This window comes from Emydura macquarii, unplaced genomic scaffold (assembly GCF_026122565.2).
Source record: "Emydura macquarii macquarii isolate MOO-44397 ecotype Brisbane River unplaced genomic scaffold, CSIRO-AGI_Emac_v2 contig_915, whole genome shotgun sequence".
Classification (NCBI taxonomy): Eukaryota; Metazoa; Chordata; order Testudines; family Chelidae; genus Emydura; species Emydura macquarii.
Window position 1 is genome coordinate 43,469 of NW_027131052.1, and position 16,923 is coordinate 60,391.

Genomic DNA, 16,923 nt, shown 5'->3' on the forward strand with positions numbered 1-16,923 from the left:
AGCTGAGGGCGAGGTCTGAAGTCCTAAATTCCAGGAGATAATCCAGGATGGTGGGGACGGAGATGTCACCGAGGGGGAGATGGTGGTGGTGTGCCTAGGAGGTGAAATGCTTCCATTTCACTGTGTAGGATGCCCATGTGGAAGCTCATCTGCTGTGTGTAAATGTATGCCACACCGATGTTGAGCAGGCACTGTCTGTGTGTGAGCCCCATCCAAAAACCAAGCCGTGTGACAAAGTGGGCCTGGGCTTGTGGTGGGCTGGACAGATTTTTATGTGAAAGTATGCATCCTTCATGTCAAGAGCTGCGAACCATGCCCCTTGCAGGAGGCAGGGGATGATGGAAGTGAGCGTCTCCATATGGAACTTGGTTTTCCTGATGGATGCGTTGAGTAGTCAGAGATTGAGAATAGGGCTCAGTCCTCCCTTTTTGTGGATGAGAAAGTATGGGGAGTAGAAGCCCTTGCCAATGAAGAAATTGGGCTCCAGTTCTATTGTGCTCTTCTCAAGGAGGGTGTCTGCCTCATGTTATAAGAGATTGCAATGAGAGAGACTCTCAGTAGGCATCGGGGGGCAGTGGGAGAGGAAGGCAAGGAATTTGATCTCTAGTACCCAATGATCTGTGGTGACCTTGCCCCAATTGTGGACAAATAGGGCAAGATGGCCCCCAGAGGTGGGGAGTGGCTGAGGGTGATGACATGGGGGTCGAAGGTCTCAACATGCAGTCAAAACTGTGCCTTTGGTTGATGCCATGGAACTGCAGAAGAGGTGGCTGAGGGCCATGGACACTGTGACTGATGGCACTGTCAGTGGCCTGGTATGATGCATAGGAGCATGGTCAGAAAGGTGGTCTCTGTTGCTTTCCACAGGGCGATGGGGTGTAAATCCCAAGACCACAATGTCGCTCCGGACTCCTTCAAAGAGTGGAGGGATTTGTCTGTCTTCTCTGAAAACAGCTTGTCCTCATTGAAGGGGAGATCCTGGATGGTGGTCTGGATCTCCTTGGGGAAGCCAGAAGACTGCATCCAGGTCTCATTGCATGATGACACTGTGGCAAGGGAGTAGGAAGATGTATCCGCCACATCCACTGCAGCTTGGAGGCTGACCTTGGCCATCAGGCAACCTTCCTCCATTTGGGCGTAGAAACACTATTTGTTGTGTAGCAGATCCTCCAGTAACTCCACTAGGTTAGCATAGTTATTAAAGTCATACTTCACTAGCAAAGCCTGGTAGTTAGTATTGCGGAACTGCAGAGCCATGGAGGAGCATACCTTACGGCCCAGGAGGTTGAGGCATTTCACCACCCTATTCAGGCGGGCATAGGAGTGCTGTGAAGTGGAAGTGTGCATAGTGAAGTGGAAGTGGAGAAGGGGAAGACAAAAGCAAATCAGCCTCATTGGACAGGACAAAGTAATGGCGTTCTACCCTCATGTGTGGGAGGCCATGAAGCCAGTGTGTACCAGACTGCTCGCACAGGTTGGAGGATAGCGTAATTTATGGGCAATGTAACGCAAGATGGTCTCCTGGGATGGAAGATGTCCAGCAGCTGGTGGTGTTGATCCTGGACTTCCTCCAGGGGTCTGCCCAAGTCTAGAGCCACCTGCTGTAGCAGCTCCTGGTATTGACAATTATCATCAGGAGGCAAGAGGACTGGAGGAATCAGGGCTTCATTAGGAGAGGATGAGGCAACCATTAGGACCACTCAGTCTCGGTTTCTCTGTCCAAACTGGACAGTTCCAATGCAGGAGCTCGGACAGAAGGGTGTGAGGCCTGGGAATGCGGATACAGATGGTGGTACGGGTCCCAGAGTGGCCATTGAGCCCAGAGGGTTGGGTCCTGGGGGTATAGAGAGCCCCAACAGTATCTGTACCAGGGTGGCAGTGCCAGAGCATACACTGTCTGGTGCAACGGTCGCACCCAGGAGTCTGAGCCACACTGGGAACAGGGGAGAATGATAGTCTGAAGAGACCTGTGGTAGCGGTGGAGCCATCAGTGCAGGTAGCTCATGTGCACCACCAGTCGTGGTCTATGGCCCAAGAAAAGCAATGCATCTGCCAAAGCAGGATTTGTCTTGTACCAGTGGTACAATCGGATCTGGGCAGGAGGAGATGGGTAGGCACTCACTGCTCACCATCAGTTCTGTTGACCCTGCACACAGTTGGAGAGTCTCCTGCATGAGAAATTTCCGGAGTTGCAAAAGATGAGCCTCACAAGTCTGGGGAGGTGGGGGGATGGGAGGAGAAGGACTTGCATATGGCTGAGTGAGCAGGGAGATTCATCTCCCCCAAGCAATGCAAGCAGCAGCAGTGCTCACTGATCACTGAGAACAAGCGAGGGCATGAGATGCAGTTTTTGAACCCCAGAATGCAGGGCATAGTCCCCTGATGAAGTCAGGACAGGCCTCGAGCAGGGCAAAACCAACTACACTAACTAACTATGAATTATCTAAACAACTAAGACAATTAAACTAGCTAACTATATACAATGTACGAAATGTTCTCGTAGCAAACTATAAGCATGGAGGAAAGAGGATTCCAACTCAGACAATGCAGCGGTAAGAAGTAACTGAAGGAGTGTATAACCTCCTGTGGAGCACAAGGCAACATACGACGCACGTGCGGGTCAATGGACACTATTACTGAAAACTTGCGGCTCTGGCGCATGGCATGCATGCACACCTACCTTTGGAATACTTATACTCTATCACTCAAAGAAGAATCATAGATTCTAAGGCCAGAAGTGACTATTATGATAATCTATTCTGACCTCCTGTGTAGCACAGGCCATAGAACTTCCCCAAGATAATTCCTAGAGCTGATCTTTTAGAAAAATATCTGATCTTGATTTAAAAATTGTCAGTGATAGAGAATCCACCATGAACCTTGGTAAATTGTTTCTATGATTAATTACTCTCACTGTTAAAAATGCATGCCTCATTTCCAGTCTGAATTTGTCTAGCTTCAACTTCCAGCTATTGGATCATGTCAGCTAGGTTGAAAAGCCCATTATTAAATATTTGTTCCCCATGTAGGTACTTGGATTTGATCAAGACACCCCATAACTTTCTCTCTATTAAGCTAAACAAATTGAGCTCCTTACGTCTATCACCGTAAGACAAGTTTTCTAATCTTTCAATCATTTCTGATGGTGCTTCTCTGAACCCTCTCCAATTTATTAACATCCTTCTTGAACTGCAGGCACCAGAACTGGACAGAGTATTCCAGTAGCGGTCACATCAGTGCCAAATATAGGAGGTAACCTGTCTACTATTTCTCAAGATTCTTTTTTATGGATCCCAGGATCTCTTTAGCTCTTTTCACCACAGTGTCACACTAGGAACTCGTGTTCAGCTGATTATCCAACAAGACCTCCAAATCTTTTTCAGAGTCACTGCTTCCCCAATCCTGTAAATATACATTACATTCTTTGTTCCTAGATGTATACAGTTACATTTAGCCTTATTGAAACCTATATTGTTTGCTTGTGGCCAGTTTACCAAGCGATCTAGATCATTCTGAATCAGTGACCTGTCCTCTTGATTATTTACCGCTCCCCCAATTTTTGTGCTATTTGCAAACTTTATCAGTGATTATTTTGTTTTCTTACACATCATTGATAAAGATGTTAAATAGCGTAGCCTGCAGTACCCCACTAGAATACAGACCTGTTTAATGATTCCCCATTTATAGTACATTTTGAGACCTATCAGTCTCAGTGTGCAATGTTAATTTTATACCATTCTGTTTTTTAATCAAAATGTTGCGTAGTACCAACTCAAACACCTTACAGAAATCTAAGTATATTATGTCAATACTATTACCTTTATCAACCAAATTTGTAATCTCATAAAAAAAGATATCAAGTTAGTTTGACAGGATCTATTTTCCATAAACCCATGTTGATTTGTATTTATTATTTTACCCTCCTTTAGTTCTTTATTAATCGAATCCTGTATCAGCTGCTCCCTTATCTTTCCTGGGATCAAGGTCAGGCTGACAGGCTTATAATCACCCAGGCCATCCCATTTTTTACATTTTTCAAAAACTAGCACAACTTTAGCTTTCTTCGTTTTTTGGAACTCTCCAGGGCTCCAAAATTTATTGAAAATCAGCATTAATGGTTCAGCTAGCACCAGCTCTTGTAAAACTCTTGGATGCAAATTATCTGGACCTGCTGATTTAAAAATGCCTAACTTTAGTAGCTTCAATTTAACATCCTCCATGGGGAATAGAAAGATTGTTTTCACCATATGGTGAAACTATATCATCTGTTTTTCCCGAAATACAAAACAGAAATATTTATTGTGCCTTTCTACCTTTTTTGCATTATTATTGATAACAAAGGATGTAGAGAAACTGGAAAGAATCCAGAGGAGAGTGACAAAGATGATCAAGTCATATGAGCAAAGACTGAAGGAATTAGGTATGTTTAGTTTGGAAAAGAAAATTGAGGGAGGATATGATAGTGCTCTTCAAATACTTGAAAGGTTGTCATAAAAAAGATTGAAAAAAGTTGTTCTCTTTTGCCACAGACGGCAGGACAAGAGGCAATGGGTTCAAACTGCAGCATAGCACATTTAGATAAAATCTCAGGAAAAATATTCTAACTGTTAGAACGGTAGGACAATGGAACAGACTGCTTAGGGAAGTCATGGAATCTCTTTCACTGGAAGTTTTCAAAAGGAGGCTGGAGAGCCATCTGTCTTGGATGATTTAGACACAACAAATACTGCAACTTGGCAGGCGATTAGACTAGATGACTCTTGTGGTCCCTTCTAGCCCTATGAGTCTACCATTTCCATCTGATAATGGACCAATACCATTGTCAGGACTGTTTTTGTTCCTAATATATTTTAAAACTCCTTATTGTCCTTAACTCTGCTAGCCATAGATTTCTCCTTGTATCCTTTGGCTCTTTTTTTTTTTTTTTTTTAAAACAATTCATAAACTTCTGATTTATATTCATTATTATCAACTTCTCCTTTCTTCCATTTGTTATATATTACTTTTTTATAGCTGCCTTCACTGATTCTACAACCATGTTTGTTTTTGAACCAGCATAGCTTTCTTCTTAAATTGTTGCTTTTTGGTCATCTAAAAAGGTATTCTTGAATCATAGAATATTAGAGTTGGAAGGAATCTCAAGAGGTCATCTAGTCCAGCCCCCTGCTCAAAGCAGTACTAACCTCAGCTAAATCATCCCAGCCAGGGTTTTGTCAAGCCGCAGCTTAAAAACCTTTCAAGATGGAGATTCCACCATCTCCGTAGGTAACCCATTCCAGTGCTTCACCGCCCTCCTAGTGAAAAACTTTCTCCTAATATCCAACCTAGATCTCCCCCACTGCAATTGTAGAACATTGCTCCTTGTTTTGTCATCTACTACCATTGAGAACAGCCTAGCTCCATCCTCCCTGGAACCCCCTTTGGTAGTTAAAGGCTGCTATCAAATCCCCACTCATTCTTCTCTTTTGCAGACAAAACAGGCTTAGTTCCCTCAGTCTCTCCTCATAAGTCTTGTGCTCCAGCCCCCTAATCATTTTTGTTGCCCTCCGCTGGACTCTCTCCAACCTACTCACATCCTTCCTGTAGTGGGGAGCCCAAAACTGGACACAGTACTCCAAATGCGGCCTCAGCAATGCCAAATAGAGGGGAATGATCACTTCCCGTGAACTGCTGGCAATGCTCCTACTAAAGCAGCCCAATATGCTATTAGCCTTCTTGGCAACCAGGGCACACTGCTGACACATATCCAGCTTCTTATCCACTGTAACGCCCATGTCCTTTTCTGCAGAACTGCTGCCTAGCTCGTCGGTCCCCAGTCTAGCTGTGCATGGGATTCTTCTGTCCTAAGTGCAAGACTCTGCACTTCTCCTTGTTGAATCTCATCAGATTTATTTTTGGTCCAATCCTCCAATTTGTCTAGGTCACTCTGTATCCTACCTACCACTCCCCCTAGCTTAGTGTCATCAGCAAACTTGCTGAGGGTGCAATCTACCTCATCCTCCAGATCATTAATGAAGATGTTGAAGAAAACAGGCCCCAAGACTGACACCTGAGGCACTCCGCTTGTGATCGGCTGCCAGCTAGACATTGAGCCATTGATCATCACTACCCGTTGAGCCTGATGATCTAGCCAGCTCTCTATCCATTTTATAGTCCATTTATCCAACCCATACTTCTTTAACCTGCTGATAAGAAGAAGGGAGACTGTATCAAAAGCTTTGCTAAAGTCAAGGTATATCACGTCCACCATTTTCCCCACATCCACAGAGCCAGTCACCTCTTCATATAAAGCAATCAGGTTGGTCAGGCATGACTTTCCCTTGGTGAATCCTTGTTGACTGTTCCTGATCACCTTCCTCTCTTCCAAGTGCCTTAAAATGGTTTCCTTGAGGACCTGTTCCATGATTTTTCCAGGAATTGAGGTGAGGCTTACCCGTCTGTAGTTCCCTGGATCCTCTTTCTTCCCTTTCTTGAAGATGGGCACTATATTTGCCTTTTTTCAATCATCAGGAACTTCCCCCAATTGCCATGAGCTTTCAAAAATAATGGCCAATGGCTCTGAAATCACATCAGCCAACTTCCTCAGTACCCTCAGATGCATTGCATCTGGCCCCATGGGCTTGTGTATGTCCAGTCTTTCTAAATAGTCCTGAACCTGTTCCTTCTGCACTGAGGGATGTTCACCTCCTCCCCATTCTGTGCTGCCCATTGCAGTCATTTGGGAGCTGACCTTGTTTGTGAAGACAGAGGCAAAAAAGGCATTGAGTACCTCAGCTTTCTCCAAATCCTCTGTCACTAGGTTGCTTCCCCATTCTGTAAGGGGCCCACACTTTCCCTAATCTTCCTTTTGTTGGTAACATACCTGTAGAAACCCTTCTTGTTCCCTTCACATCCCATGCTAGCTTCAACTCCAGTTGCGCTTTGGCCTTCCTGATTTCATTCCTGCATGTAGGGAAGGCGGTGGATGTGATATACCTTGACTTTAGCAAAGCTTTTGATACTGTCTCACACAGTATTCTTATCAGCAAGTTAAAGAAGTATGGGTTGGATGAATGGACTATAAAATGGATAGAGAACTGGCTAGAGCATAGGGCTCAACGAGTAGTGATCAATGGCTCCATGTCTAGCTGGCAACCGGTCACAAGCGGAGTGCCCCAGGGGTCGGTCCTGGGGCCGGTTTTGTTCAACATCTTTATTAATGATCTGGAGGATGGGGTAGATTGCACCCTCAGCAAGTTTGCAGACGACACTAAGCTGGGGGGAGTGGTAGATACCCTGGAGGGTAGGGATAGGATACAGAGTGACCTAAACAAACTGGAGGATTGGGCCAAAAGAAATCTAATGAGGTTCAACAAGGACAAGTGCAGAGTCCTCCACTTAGGAAGGAAGAATCCCATGCACAGCTATAGACTGGGGACCGATGAGCTGGGCAGCAGCTCTGCAGAAAAGGACCTGGGGGTAACGGTGGATAAAAAGCTGGATATGAGTCAGCAGTGTGCCCTGGTTGTCAAGAAGGCTAATGGCATATTGGGCTGCATTAGGAGGGGCATTGCCAGCAGGTCACGGGAAGTGATTATTCCCCTCTATTCGGCATTGGTGAGGCCGCATTTAGAATAGTGTGTCCAGTTTTGGGCCCCCCACTACAAAAAGGATGTGGACAAGTTGGAGAGAGTGCAGCGGAGGGCAACCAAAATCATTAGGGGGCTGGAGCACAGGACTTATGAGGAGAGGCTGAGGGAACGAGGCTTGTTTAGTCTGCAGAAGAGAAGAGTAAGGAGGGATTTGATAGCGGCCTTTAACTACCTGAAAGGGGGTTCCAGGGAGGATGGGGCTAGGCTGTTCTCGGTGGTGGCAGATGACCGAACAAGGAGCAACGGTCTTAAGTTGCAGGGCGGGAGGTCTAAGTTGGACATTAGGAAAAAGTTTTTTACTAGGAGGGTGGTGAAGCACTGGAATGGGTTACCTAGGGACGTGGTGGAATCTCCATCCTTAGAGGTTTTTAAGGTGAGGCTTGACAAAGCCCTGGTTGGGATGATATAGCTGAGGTTAGTCCTGCTTTGAGCAGGGGGTTAGACTAGATGACCTCCTGAGGTCCCTTCCAACTCTAATATTCTATGATTCTATGTTCGAGCAGTATTTTTGTAATCCTCCCTAGTCATCTGACCAAGCTTCTTGTGAGCTTCTTTTTTGTGTTTAAGATCATCAAAGACTTCTTTGTTAAGCCAAGCTGGGCGCCTACCATATTTGCTATTCTTTCTGCACATCAGGATGGTTTGTTCCTGCACCCTTAATAAAGTTTCTTTAAAATACAGCCAGCTCTCTTGGATTCCTTTCCCCCTCATATTAGCCTCCCAAGGGATCCTGCTCATCAGCTCCCTGAGGGAGTCAAAGTCTGCTTTTCTGAAGCCCATGGTCCATTTCCTGCTGTTCTCCTTTCTTCCTTTTGTCAGGATTCTGAACTCTACCATCTTATGGTCACTGCTGCCTAGGTTGCCACCCACTTCTACTTCCCCTACTAAATAATTCCCAACGATTATTCACATTTTTCTGATTAAATTCTTCCTCCCAGATAATTTGGCTTATGATCGCTTTCAGTTTTTTTAAATTGGTCCTATTAAAGTACCAAGATCTATATATAAATAAAACTGGTCTGAACTTCATTCTGCTTTCATATTATAAATAAGAATAAGATTATGTCACGGGGGTCACAGATTCCATGACTTCCATGACATTTCTGCTTCAGCCTTGGAGTGGCTGGGTCAGAGCTATGAGCTGATGGCGGAACCCGGAGCTCTGAGCAGCCCCTGCAACTCTCAGCTGCCATGGGGGGGACCCCAGGCAGTAGGGGAACCCTGGATACCTGAGCAAATGCAGGTGGTGTGGCAACCCAGAGCTGTCATCCACAGCTTGATCCCTCCATCCACTGCTGCGGGGTTCAAAGCTCCCCTCCCCATCAGCCCCATGTTGTCAGTTATTTTTAGTAAAAGTCAGGGAGAGGTCACAGGCTTCCATGAAATTTTGTTAATTGCCCATGACCTGTCCCTGACTTTTCCTAAAAATAACCATGACAAAATCTTAACCTTAATTATAAACATGATCAAGTAATAATCACTTGTTACCTAAGCTTCCATTAATTTTTAGTTCTGTGATCGTTTTCTCTTTATTTGTTAGGACAAGGCCTAATATAGAATTCCCCTGTGTTGGCTACAACACTTTTTGAATTAGGAAATCATCTTTAATGTTTATAAATTCCAAGGATGTTTTAGGACTATCAGCTTGAGACCTCCAGCATATGCCACTCCAATTGAAGGCCCCCCATCATCATCATCTCAGAGGTTTTTTTCGTCTACATACTGTAGATTAGTGCGTAAAGAGGTGGTCATCCTGTTCCCTAGTGTGATTTGGTGGCCTGTAGCAGACACCAGCTAAAACCCCAATCTTGTGCTTTATCTGTTAGGACATTGATCCATAAACATTCAAGTTTATTTTCTTCTGAGTTATCAGCAATTCAGAAACAGGTAATGCCATTTTTGACAGAATGCCACTCACCTTCCCCTTTTGCACACTCAATCCTTCCTAAATGTGTTATAACCACTGATTTTAACATTCCAATCATGGAAATAATCCCATTAGGTTTCAGGAAGTCGAGGTGTTTGGTCGGGGGAGGCAGGGAAAGACCGTAATCTATTAGGATTCAGCACAGAAAAGGATTTGGGGTCAGAGAAATTATTAAAATCTGATTGTTGTTTGCAAAGGGAATAATCTAGACCAAGGCATTGGAATCTACAGGCGCATCATACTTGCAAGGTGCTGGAGCTCCACACTGTCTGGGCTGGTGTTCTCCATCAGGTCTCTGAACAAGTGCTTGTATCTAAGACAGAGAGAGTAAAAGGGTGTATTCACATGTCATATATAGTCACCATCAGCAGCATCTCCTGTTGCTGATAGTACAAGAGATGAGAAAATTCCAGCCTTTGGAAAGGAAGGATTAATCAGTCAGAGTCTTGAAACATTTCCCCTCCCTCATGACAGAGAATCAGTTCACCCTTCTTCTCCCCACATTCACCACTGACCCATGTAGGCCAAGAACTTGGTAAGATTCAAAAAGGGATTTGACATATATGCATACCCTAATATAATAAGTGATAAACATTTCAAAAGGAATAACAAACCTCACACTTCAGATCTTAAATCAATCTCCAACTATTAGAGGATAAAACCAAATGTGCGGGCAGATTATCCAGTATCTTTATACTGTAGACGAAGTATCCAACAGTGGCCTCTGTTGGAAACAGGTTACTGGACTAGATGGACCTCAGGTCTGATCCAGTATGTCATTTCCTATGTTCCTACATCTCATGTATACAGCCACCATGGTCCAGAAGACTCAAGTGCTATGGAGTCCCTCTCCCTGACCAAGGGACACCATAGACAAGTCTTCTGCCCTCCCCACCCAGATCCTTTGTCTACCTACCAGCATCAAAGCAACTATAACATACTTCTCAAACTAGAGTCTCAACAAAGAGCTTACATCTGGACCTACCCATGGCTCCCACAAGCTAAATCAACTTCTAAATTGCCACATATATACAACTCTCTTCCCAACCTCTAGGATGGCTGCTTTTAAAGGAAAGCCCTAAGCAGAACACACTTGGATTACTGTGGCAAATACCAAATAAGAGGAAAGGGTACAGCCTCTGATCTACCACAGAAAATTCTATGGGTCTCTGGTGCCTCCAACTCCCCCTAAAACTATGCAGGTGCAACAATGGAGAGATACAGAATGTCACAGCGACAGCTACCCATATAGAGTGGGCAGACAGACCCTATCAAACAAACACCACCACTTCCCCCTGGTGTGGTCTAAACTTCAGCCAGTTTTTCCTTGCTCAGCTGCCCATCTCAGTCAGATGCTGGAAAGACCCTACCCCCTCAAGTTTGGATTAGATGAGATAAGAGCCAGCAGTCATAGCAACCAATAACATCCCATTATCTCCCCTAGCAATTTGACATATCTACTGAAAGAGTCCTGCAGCATCCCACATGGGAGAGCCCTTGGCAAGGAAATGCCATTTACTCACTACCACCCTCTGGGAATTGCTCAGGGGGAAAGGCTGTTCAAGAGCCTATGCCACTGAATGTCTTTCCATGATCTGGGGAGACCTCAGACAGCTGCCTACCTCTCTGCATGCATCATATCCCTATATCTATCTAGATCTTACCTCCTATCCAACCCCCCCACCTTAGAGTCTGTGGTGGAGCAATTCTGACCTAGGGACACTACAGCCACTCTACCTCTGTCTACCAGCAGCAGACTACAATTCCATGGTGTCCCCTCTCTTCATCTCAGACGCCCAACACTTAGTGCTAATCTTAGTGCTAAACTGACACCTGAAGGCTTAAGGTTGCTTCCTTACTCATGGAGCCTCTGCAGTGGCAGAGGGAGGAGATCCTCCAGCTGCTGTCCCAGGAACTCAGGTCGAGACTCTTGAAGCTTCTTAAACCGGCAAAATGCCTTATTCTTTTTTATCTGCTCCTGTGTGTGACAAAGCAAAGATGAAACACAGGTCTGAAGTACCAGAAAGCAGCAATGTATCTTAGTTGTTTGAACAGAGACCCTAGAAAAGAACATTTACTTACCGTACAGTAACTGGGTTTTTCAAACTGTTGGGATCCACGGACTACATTACAGGTGAGCATGCACCTCAGTTTGTTTTGGCTAGCAGTGTCCATTGGGATGGCACATGCATTCTTGTGGCCCCTCCCATATGAAGGCAGAAAGGGTAGGGTGGTCATGACCCTCCCTCAATTCCCTCATAATCCAACGCCAATGTTGCTGAGGGATCTGTCCTGAGTCCGGGTCTATTCAATATCTTCATAAATGAGTTAGATAATGGCATAGAGAATACACCTATAAAACTTGTGGATGATACCAAGCTTGGGGAGATGGGGGGATTGCAAGCACTTTGGAGGCCAGGATTAGAATTTAAAATGATCTTGATAAACTGGAGAAATAGTGTAAAATAAACAGGATGAAATTCAATAAGGACAAGTGAACAGTACTACACTTAGGAAGGAATAATCAACTGCACAAATTCAAAATAGAGTAGGGAGGAAGTATTGTGGGATTATAGTTGATCACAGACTAAATATGAGTCAATGTAATACTGTTGCGCAAAAAAAAAAAAAAAAATGAATATCATCCTGGGATGTATTAGCAGGAATGTAAGTAAAACACAAGAATTAATTCTTCCACTCTTCTCAGCGCTGATAAGGTATTAACCGGGAGTACTGTGTCCAGTTCTGGGCACCACACTTCAGGAAAGATGTGGACAAATTGGAGAAAGTCCAGAGGAGAGCAGCAACAATGATTAAAGGTCTAGAAAACATGTCTTAAAGTACATAAAAGGCTGTTATAAAGAGGAATGTGATAAAACTGTTCACCTTAACCACTGAGGACAGGACGAGAAGTAATGGGCTTAAATTTGAGCAAGGGAGATTTAAGTTAAACATTAGGAAAAACTTCTTAACTGTAAGGATAGTTAAGCAGTGGAACAAATTACCTAGGCAGGTTATGGAATCTCTGTCATTGTCTATTCTGTTCTTAAAAACCTCCAAACAACTGTCAGGAATGGTATAGATACTACTTAGTTCTGCCTCCGTACAAGGGACTGATGACCTGTCACGGTCTCTTCCAGTCCTATATGTCTATGATATCACTGTGCTCATAGCGTGCAGTGCAGCTGATTTCAGGATCAGGTGGAAAGTAAAGAGCAAGAGATAGACAGAAAGGAGCACATGAGGGAGGGGAAGAAAGCAAGATCTCAAATACATCATGTTGGGATCCTCGCTGGTGCAGTGGTAATGGTCAAGTGTCACCACTGAAGTATCAAGGTCTTGTGTCATGGCAACAATCCTTCTGCCACAGATATGATGATGGTAAAAAGTTCTTTTCTCCCTCCTCCCCAAAGTCTTTTTATCAACCCCCAAAAAGCAATGAATGAAATAAGCCATCCTCTCCTTATTCTGACAACTAATTAGGGCTAATTTCCAACACCAATTTTCTTTAAGTGATTTCTGCTCTTCTTTTACACCAGTCATAATCTTAACACAGTACTTGAGCAGTATAAATAGACCCTTTATTTAAATTAATTCAGTCTGTCTCCTTCTCACATCTTTTCTTAAAGAGTTTTATAGAACATATCATTGTGACTGTAGTAGAAATTGAGAGCCTGAAACATAAGACCTAATATAACAAGCTGGATATGAGGCCTGAGGCAGGAGTCAAAGTAATGATCAAGTTTGTTATAAAGCAAAGTTAGCAGAAGTCATGCTGTGAATGCTGGCAGGCTGACAGTAACTGGCAAGAGCAAAGCTGATACACACATTCCTAAAGAACTAGATGCAGAACACTCGCAGAAGCACATTCCAAAAAAGTACCAAAGCATCCCAATATACCAACGATAACGAGGGCATACTAACTCCTCAGCCACCCAGGGGGGAGACTGTGACCACATGGTCCAGGGAATGTCTGCTCAGGGCATAAACTGAGGTGAGCCACGACTGAAGTGGTCTGAGTTTCCGCCGAGCAAACCCCACCACATAAGTGCAGGTTGCCATATGGTCTAGCAGCTGCAGACAGTGCCTGGCTGTTGTAGCCGGGCAGAGGTGCAGGTGAGCAATGATGGTGGACATCGCCTCGAAGCAGGATTGGGGAAGGAAAGCTCTGGCTTGCCAAGAGTCCAGTACCGCCCCAATGAACTCTATTTGCTGCACTGGAGTTAATGTGGACTTCTGCTCGTTTATTAGCAGGCCCAGCCAGTGGCAGGTGACACATGTCAGACTTACACTGCTCTGGACTTGGGCCCGGGACCTGCCCCTGATTAACCAATCATAGGTAGGGGAAAATTTGGACCCCTTTGCACCTCAGATGAGCTGCCACTACTGCCATACATTTTGTGAATACCCTTGGGGCCAAGGAAAGGACAAAGGGCAATGCCACAAACTGGTAGTGGGAGCCAGCCATCACAAAACAGAGGAAACATCTGTGACTGGGCAAAATAGAAACATGGAAGTATGCATCCTTCAGATCGAGGGTGGCATACCAGTCTCCTGGATCCAGGGAGGGAATGATGGAGGCGAGAGAGACCATGTGAAATTTCAGGGTCTTGAGATATGTGTTGAGACTGCACAGGTCTAGTATAGGCCTGAGGCCCCCTTTCACTTTGGGAACGAGGAAGTACCTTGAGTAAAACCCCCTTCCCCTCATGTCCTTTGGGACCTCTTCTGTGGCTCCCAGACTCAGAAGGGTCTCTACCTCTTGAATGAGAAGTCCCTGAAGAGCGATATGGGTGGGGGATGTTGGGAGGAGTGGAAATAAACTGGAGGGCATAGCCTGCCGAAACCATGCCAAGGACCCAGCAGTCTGATGTGACCTTGGCCCATTCGGACAGGAAGGGAGCTAGGTGGTTCAGGAACAAATGGGAAGGATCCAGGAAACAGGCTGGAACACCATCCTTGGGTGCATCTTCAAATGGCCCACCTTTGATTACTGGATTGCCTAGACGACCATTGCTGGGGGGCTGAGGAGGACCTTGGCGTTGGTTGACATCTCCTACATCTCCACCCCCCTCCCCCCCGCATTTCTGTCCCTTTGCCTATAGGGCACAAACCCCTGTGGCTAGTCTCTGCTGCTGCTGGCTTTGAGGACGGAACTGGCGCCTGGATGCTGGGGGCATATAAAGACTCAAGAACCGGCACGTGGCCCTCAAGTCTTTTAGATCATGCAACTTCGCATCCATCTGGTCCGAAAACAAGGCCGACCTATCAAAGTGGAGGTCCTGGATGAACTGTTGGACTTCCTGGGACAGTCCCAAAGACTGCAGCCACGAGCACCTACGCCGAATCTGCTGCATCCAAAGATGCCTGCAGCACTGTTCTGGCCACCATAATACCCTCCTCCAGGATGGTGTTAAAGTCCAGCGCCTGGTTCTGTGGTAAAGCATCTGCAAAGTGCTTGAGAGGGTACCAGAGATTGAAACTGTATCAGCCCAGGAGAGACTGCTGCTTGGCAATGCGAAACTGCAGGCTTGCCATCGAATAAACTTTTCTCCCAAACAAGTCCAATTTCTTATTGGCCTTATTCTTGGGTATGGAACCAGGCTGTCCCTGCCTATACCGCTGGTTGGCAGCATCTACCACCAGAGTACCAGGGGAGGAGTGGGTGAATAAGCTGGGGGGAGTGGTAGATACCCTGGAAGGTAGGGATAGGATACAGAAGGACCTAAACAAACTGGAGGATTGGGCCAAAAGAAATCTAATGAGGTTCAACAAGGACAAGTGCAGAGTCCTCCACTTAGGAAAGAAGAATCCCATGCACAGCTATAGACTGGGGACCGATGAGCTGGGCAGCAGCTCTGCAGAAAAGGACCTGGGGGTAATAGTGGATAAAAAGCTGGATATGAGTCAGCAGTGTGCCCTGGTTGTCAAGAAGGCTAATAGCATATTGGGCTGCATTAGGAGGGGCATTGCCAGCAGGTCACGGGAAGTGATTATTCCCCTCTATTCGGCATTGGTGAGGCCGCATTTAGAGTATTGTGTCCAGTTTTGGGCCCCCCACTACAAAAAGGATGTAGACAAGTTGGAGAGAGTCCAGCGGAGGGCAACAAAAATGATTAGGGGGCTGGAGCACAGGACTTATGAGGAGTGGCTGAGGGAACTGGGCTTGTTTAGTCTGCAAAAGAGAAGAGTGAGGGGGGATTTGATAGCGGCCTTTAACTACCTGAAAGGGGGTTCCAGGGAGGATGGGGCTAGGCTGTTCTCAGTGGTGGCAGATGACAGAACAAGGAGCAACGGTCACAAGTTGCAGGGCGGGAGGTCTAGGTTGGACATTAAGAAAAAGTTTTTTACTAGGAGGGTGGTGAAGCACTGGAATGGGTTACCTAGGGAGGTGGTGGAATCTCCATCTTTAGAGGTTTTTAAGCTGAGGCTTGACAAAGCCCTGGTTGGGATGATATAGCTGAGGTTAGTCCTGCTTTGAGCAGGGGATTGGACTAGATGACCTCCTGAGAACCCTTCCAACTCTAATATTCTATGATTCTATAGCCATATTTCACATGAAGACTAGATTTTCACATTTTTCACAGCTGTGAATTTGGTAGGGCCCCAATTATAAACAGGAGGAATCTCAAGTTGGTATAAGGATGGTTTTTACCTCTGTATTTGGCACTGGTGTGACCACTACTGGAATAGTGTCCAGTTCTGGTATCCACAATTCAGGGTGGATGTTGATAGATTGGAGAGGGTCCAGAGAAGAGCCATAAGAATGTTAAAAGGATTAGATGACATGCCTTATAGCAAGAGACTCAAAGAGTTCAACCTTTTTATCTTAAAGAGAAGATTAAGGGGCAACTTTTTAACAGATTGAAGCCTCCTGATGCCCCAGGTGGCAGGAATGCATCTCTGCAAATCTCACAAATCACTACAGAAAGCACTCTGAAAAAAAATAAACTAACCAACTTGTCTGGCCCCCACCGGCTGGGGCTCAAGCAGGTAACTTAGCTCTGTGGGGCCTCCTGTGGCATGGACCCCTGGAAAATTGCTCTTCTTGCCACTTCCTAATGCCAGCCCTGAGTATTATTCATAATTTACTTAATGATGCTTAAGGTAGGGGGAGTCACAATTTAAGCTGTATCCTGACAAAGCCCTGGCTGGGATGATATAGCTGAGGTTAGTCCTGCTTTGAGCAGGAGGTTGGATTAGATGACCTCCTGAGGTCCCTTCCAACTCTATGATTCTATGAATAAGTAATCAAACCCTTTGGCCAGGACATAATATTTCTTTTCGGCTCCCATAGAGGTTGGAACCACTTATGAAGGGGTCTGCCATAGGGCCTTCACTATCTTTAATACCCCCTCATGCCTG

General features: G+C 45.4%; 1 protein-coding gene across 2 annotated transcripts in view; it reads right to left on the reverse strand.

The window, feature by feature from the left end:
- Positions 1-16,923, reverse strand: part of ARHGEF39 (Rho guanine nucleotide exchange factor 39) — a 48,902-nt gene that overhangs the window by 6,860 nt on the left and 25,119 nt on the right. For both annotated transcript variants that reach the window (XM_067543506.1, XM_067543503.1), the window contains exons 5-6: positions 11,418-11,536; positions 9,801-9,871 (exon numbers count right to left, since the gene is read on the reverse strand). In XM_067543506.1, the coding sequence (XP_067399607.1) occupies positions 9,801-9,871; positions 11,418-11,536 (190 nt within the window). The remainder of the gene's footprint in view (positions 1-9,800; positions 9,872-11,417; positions 11,537-16,923) is intronic.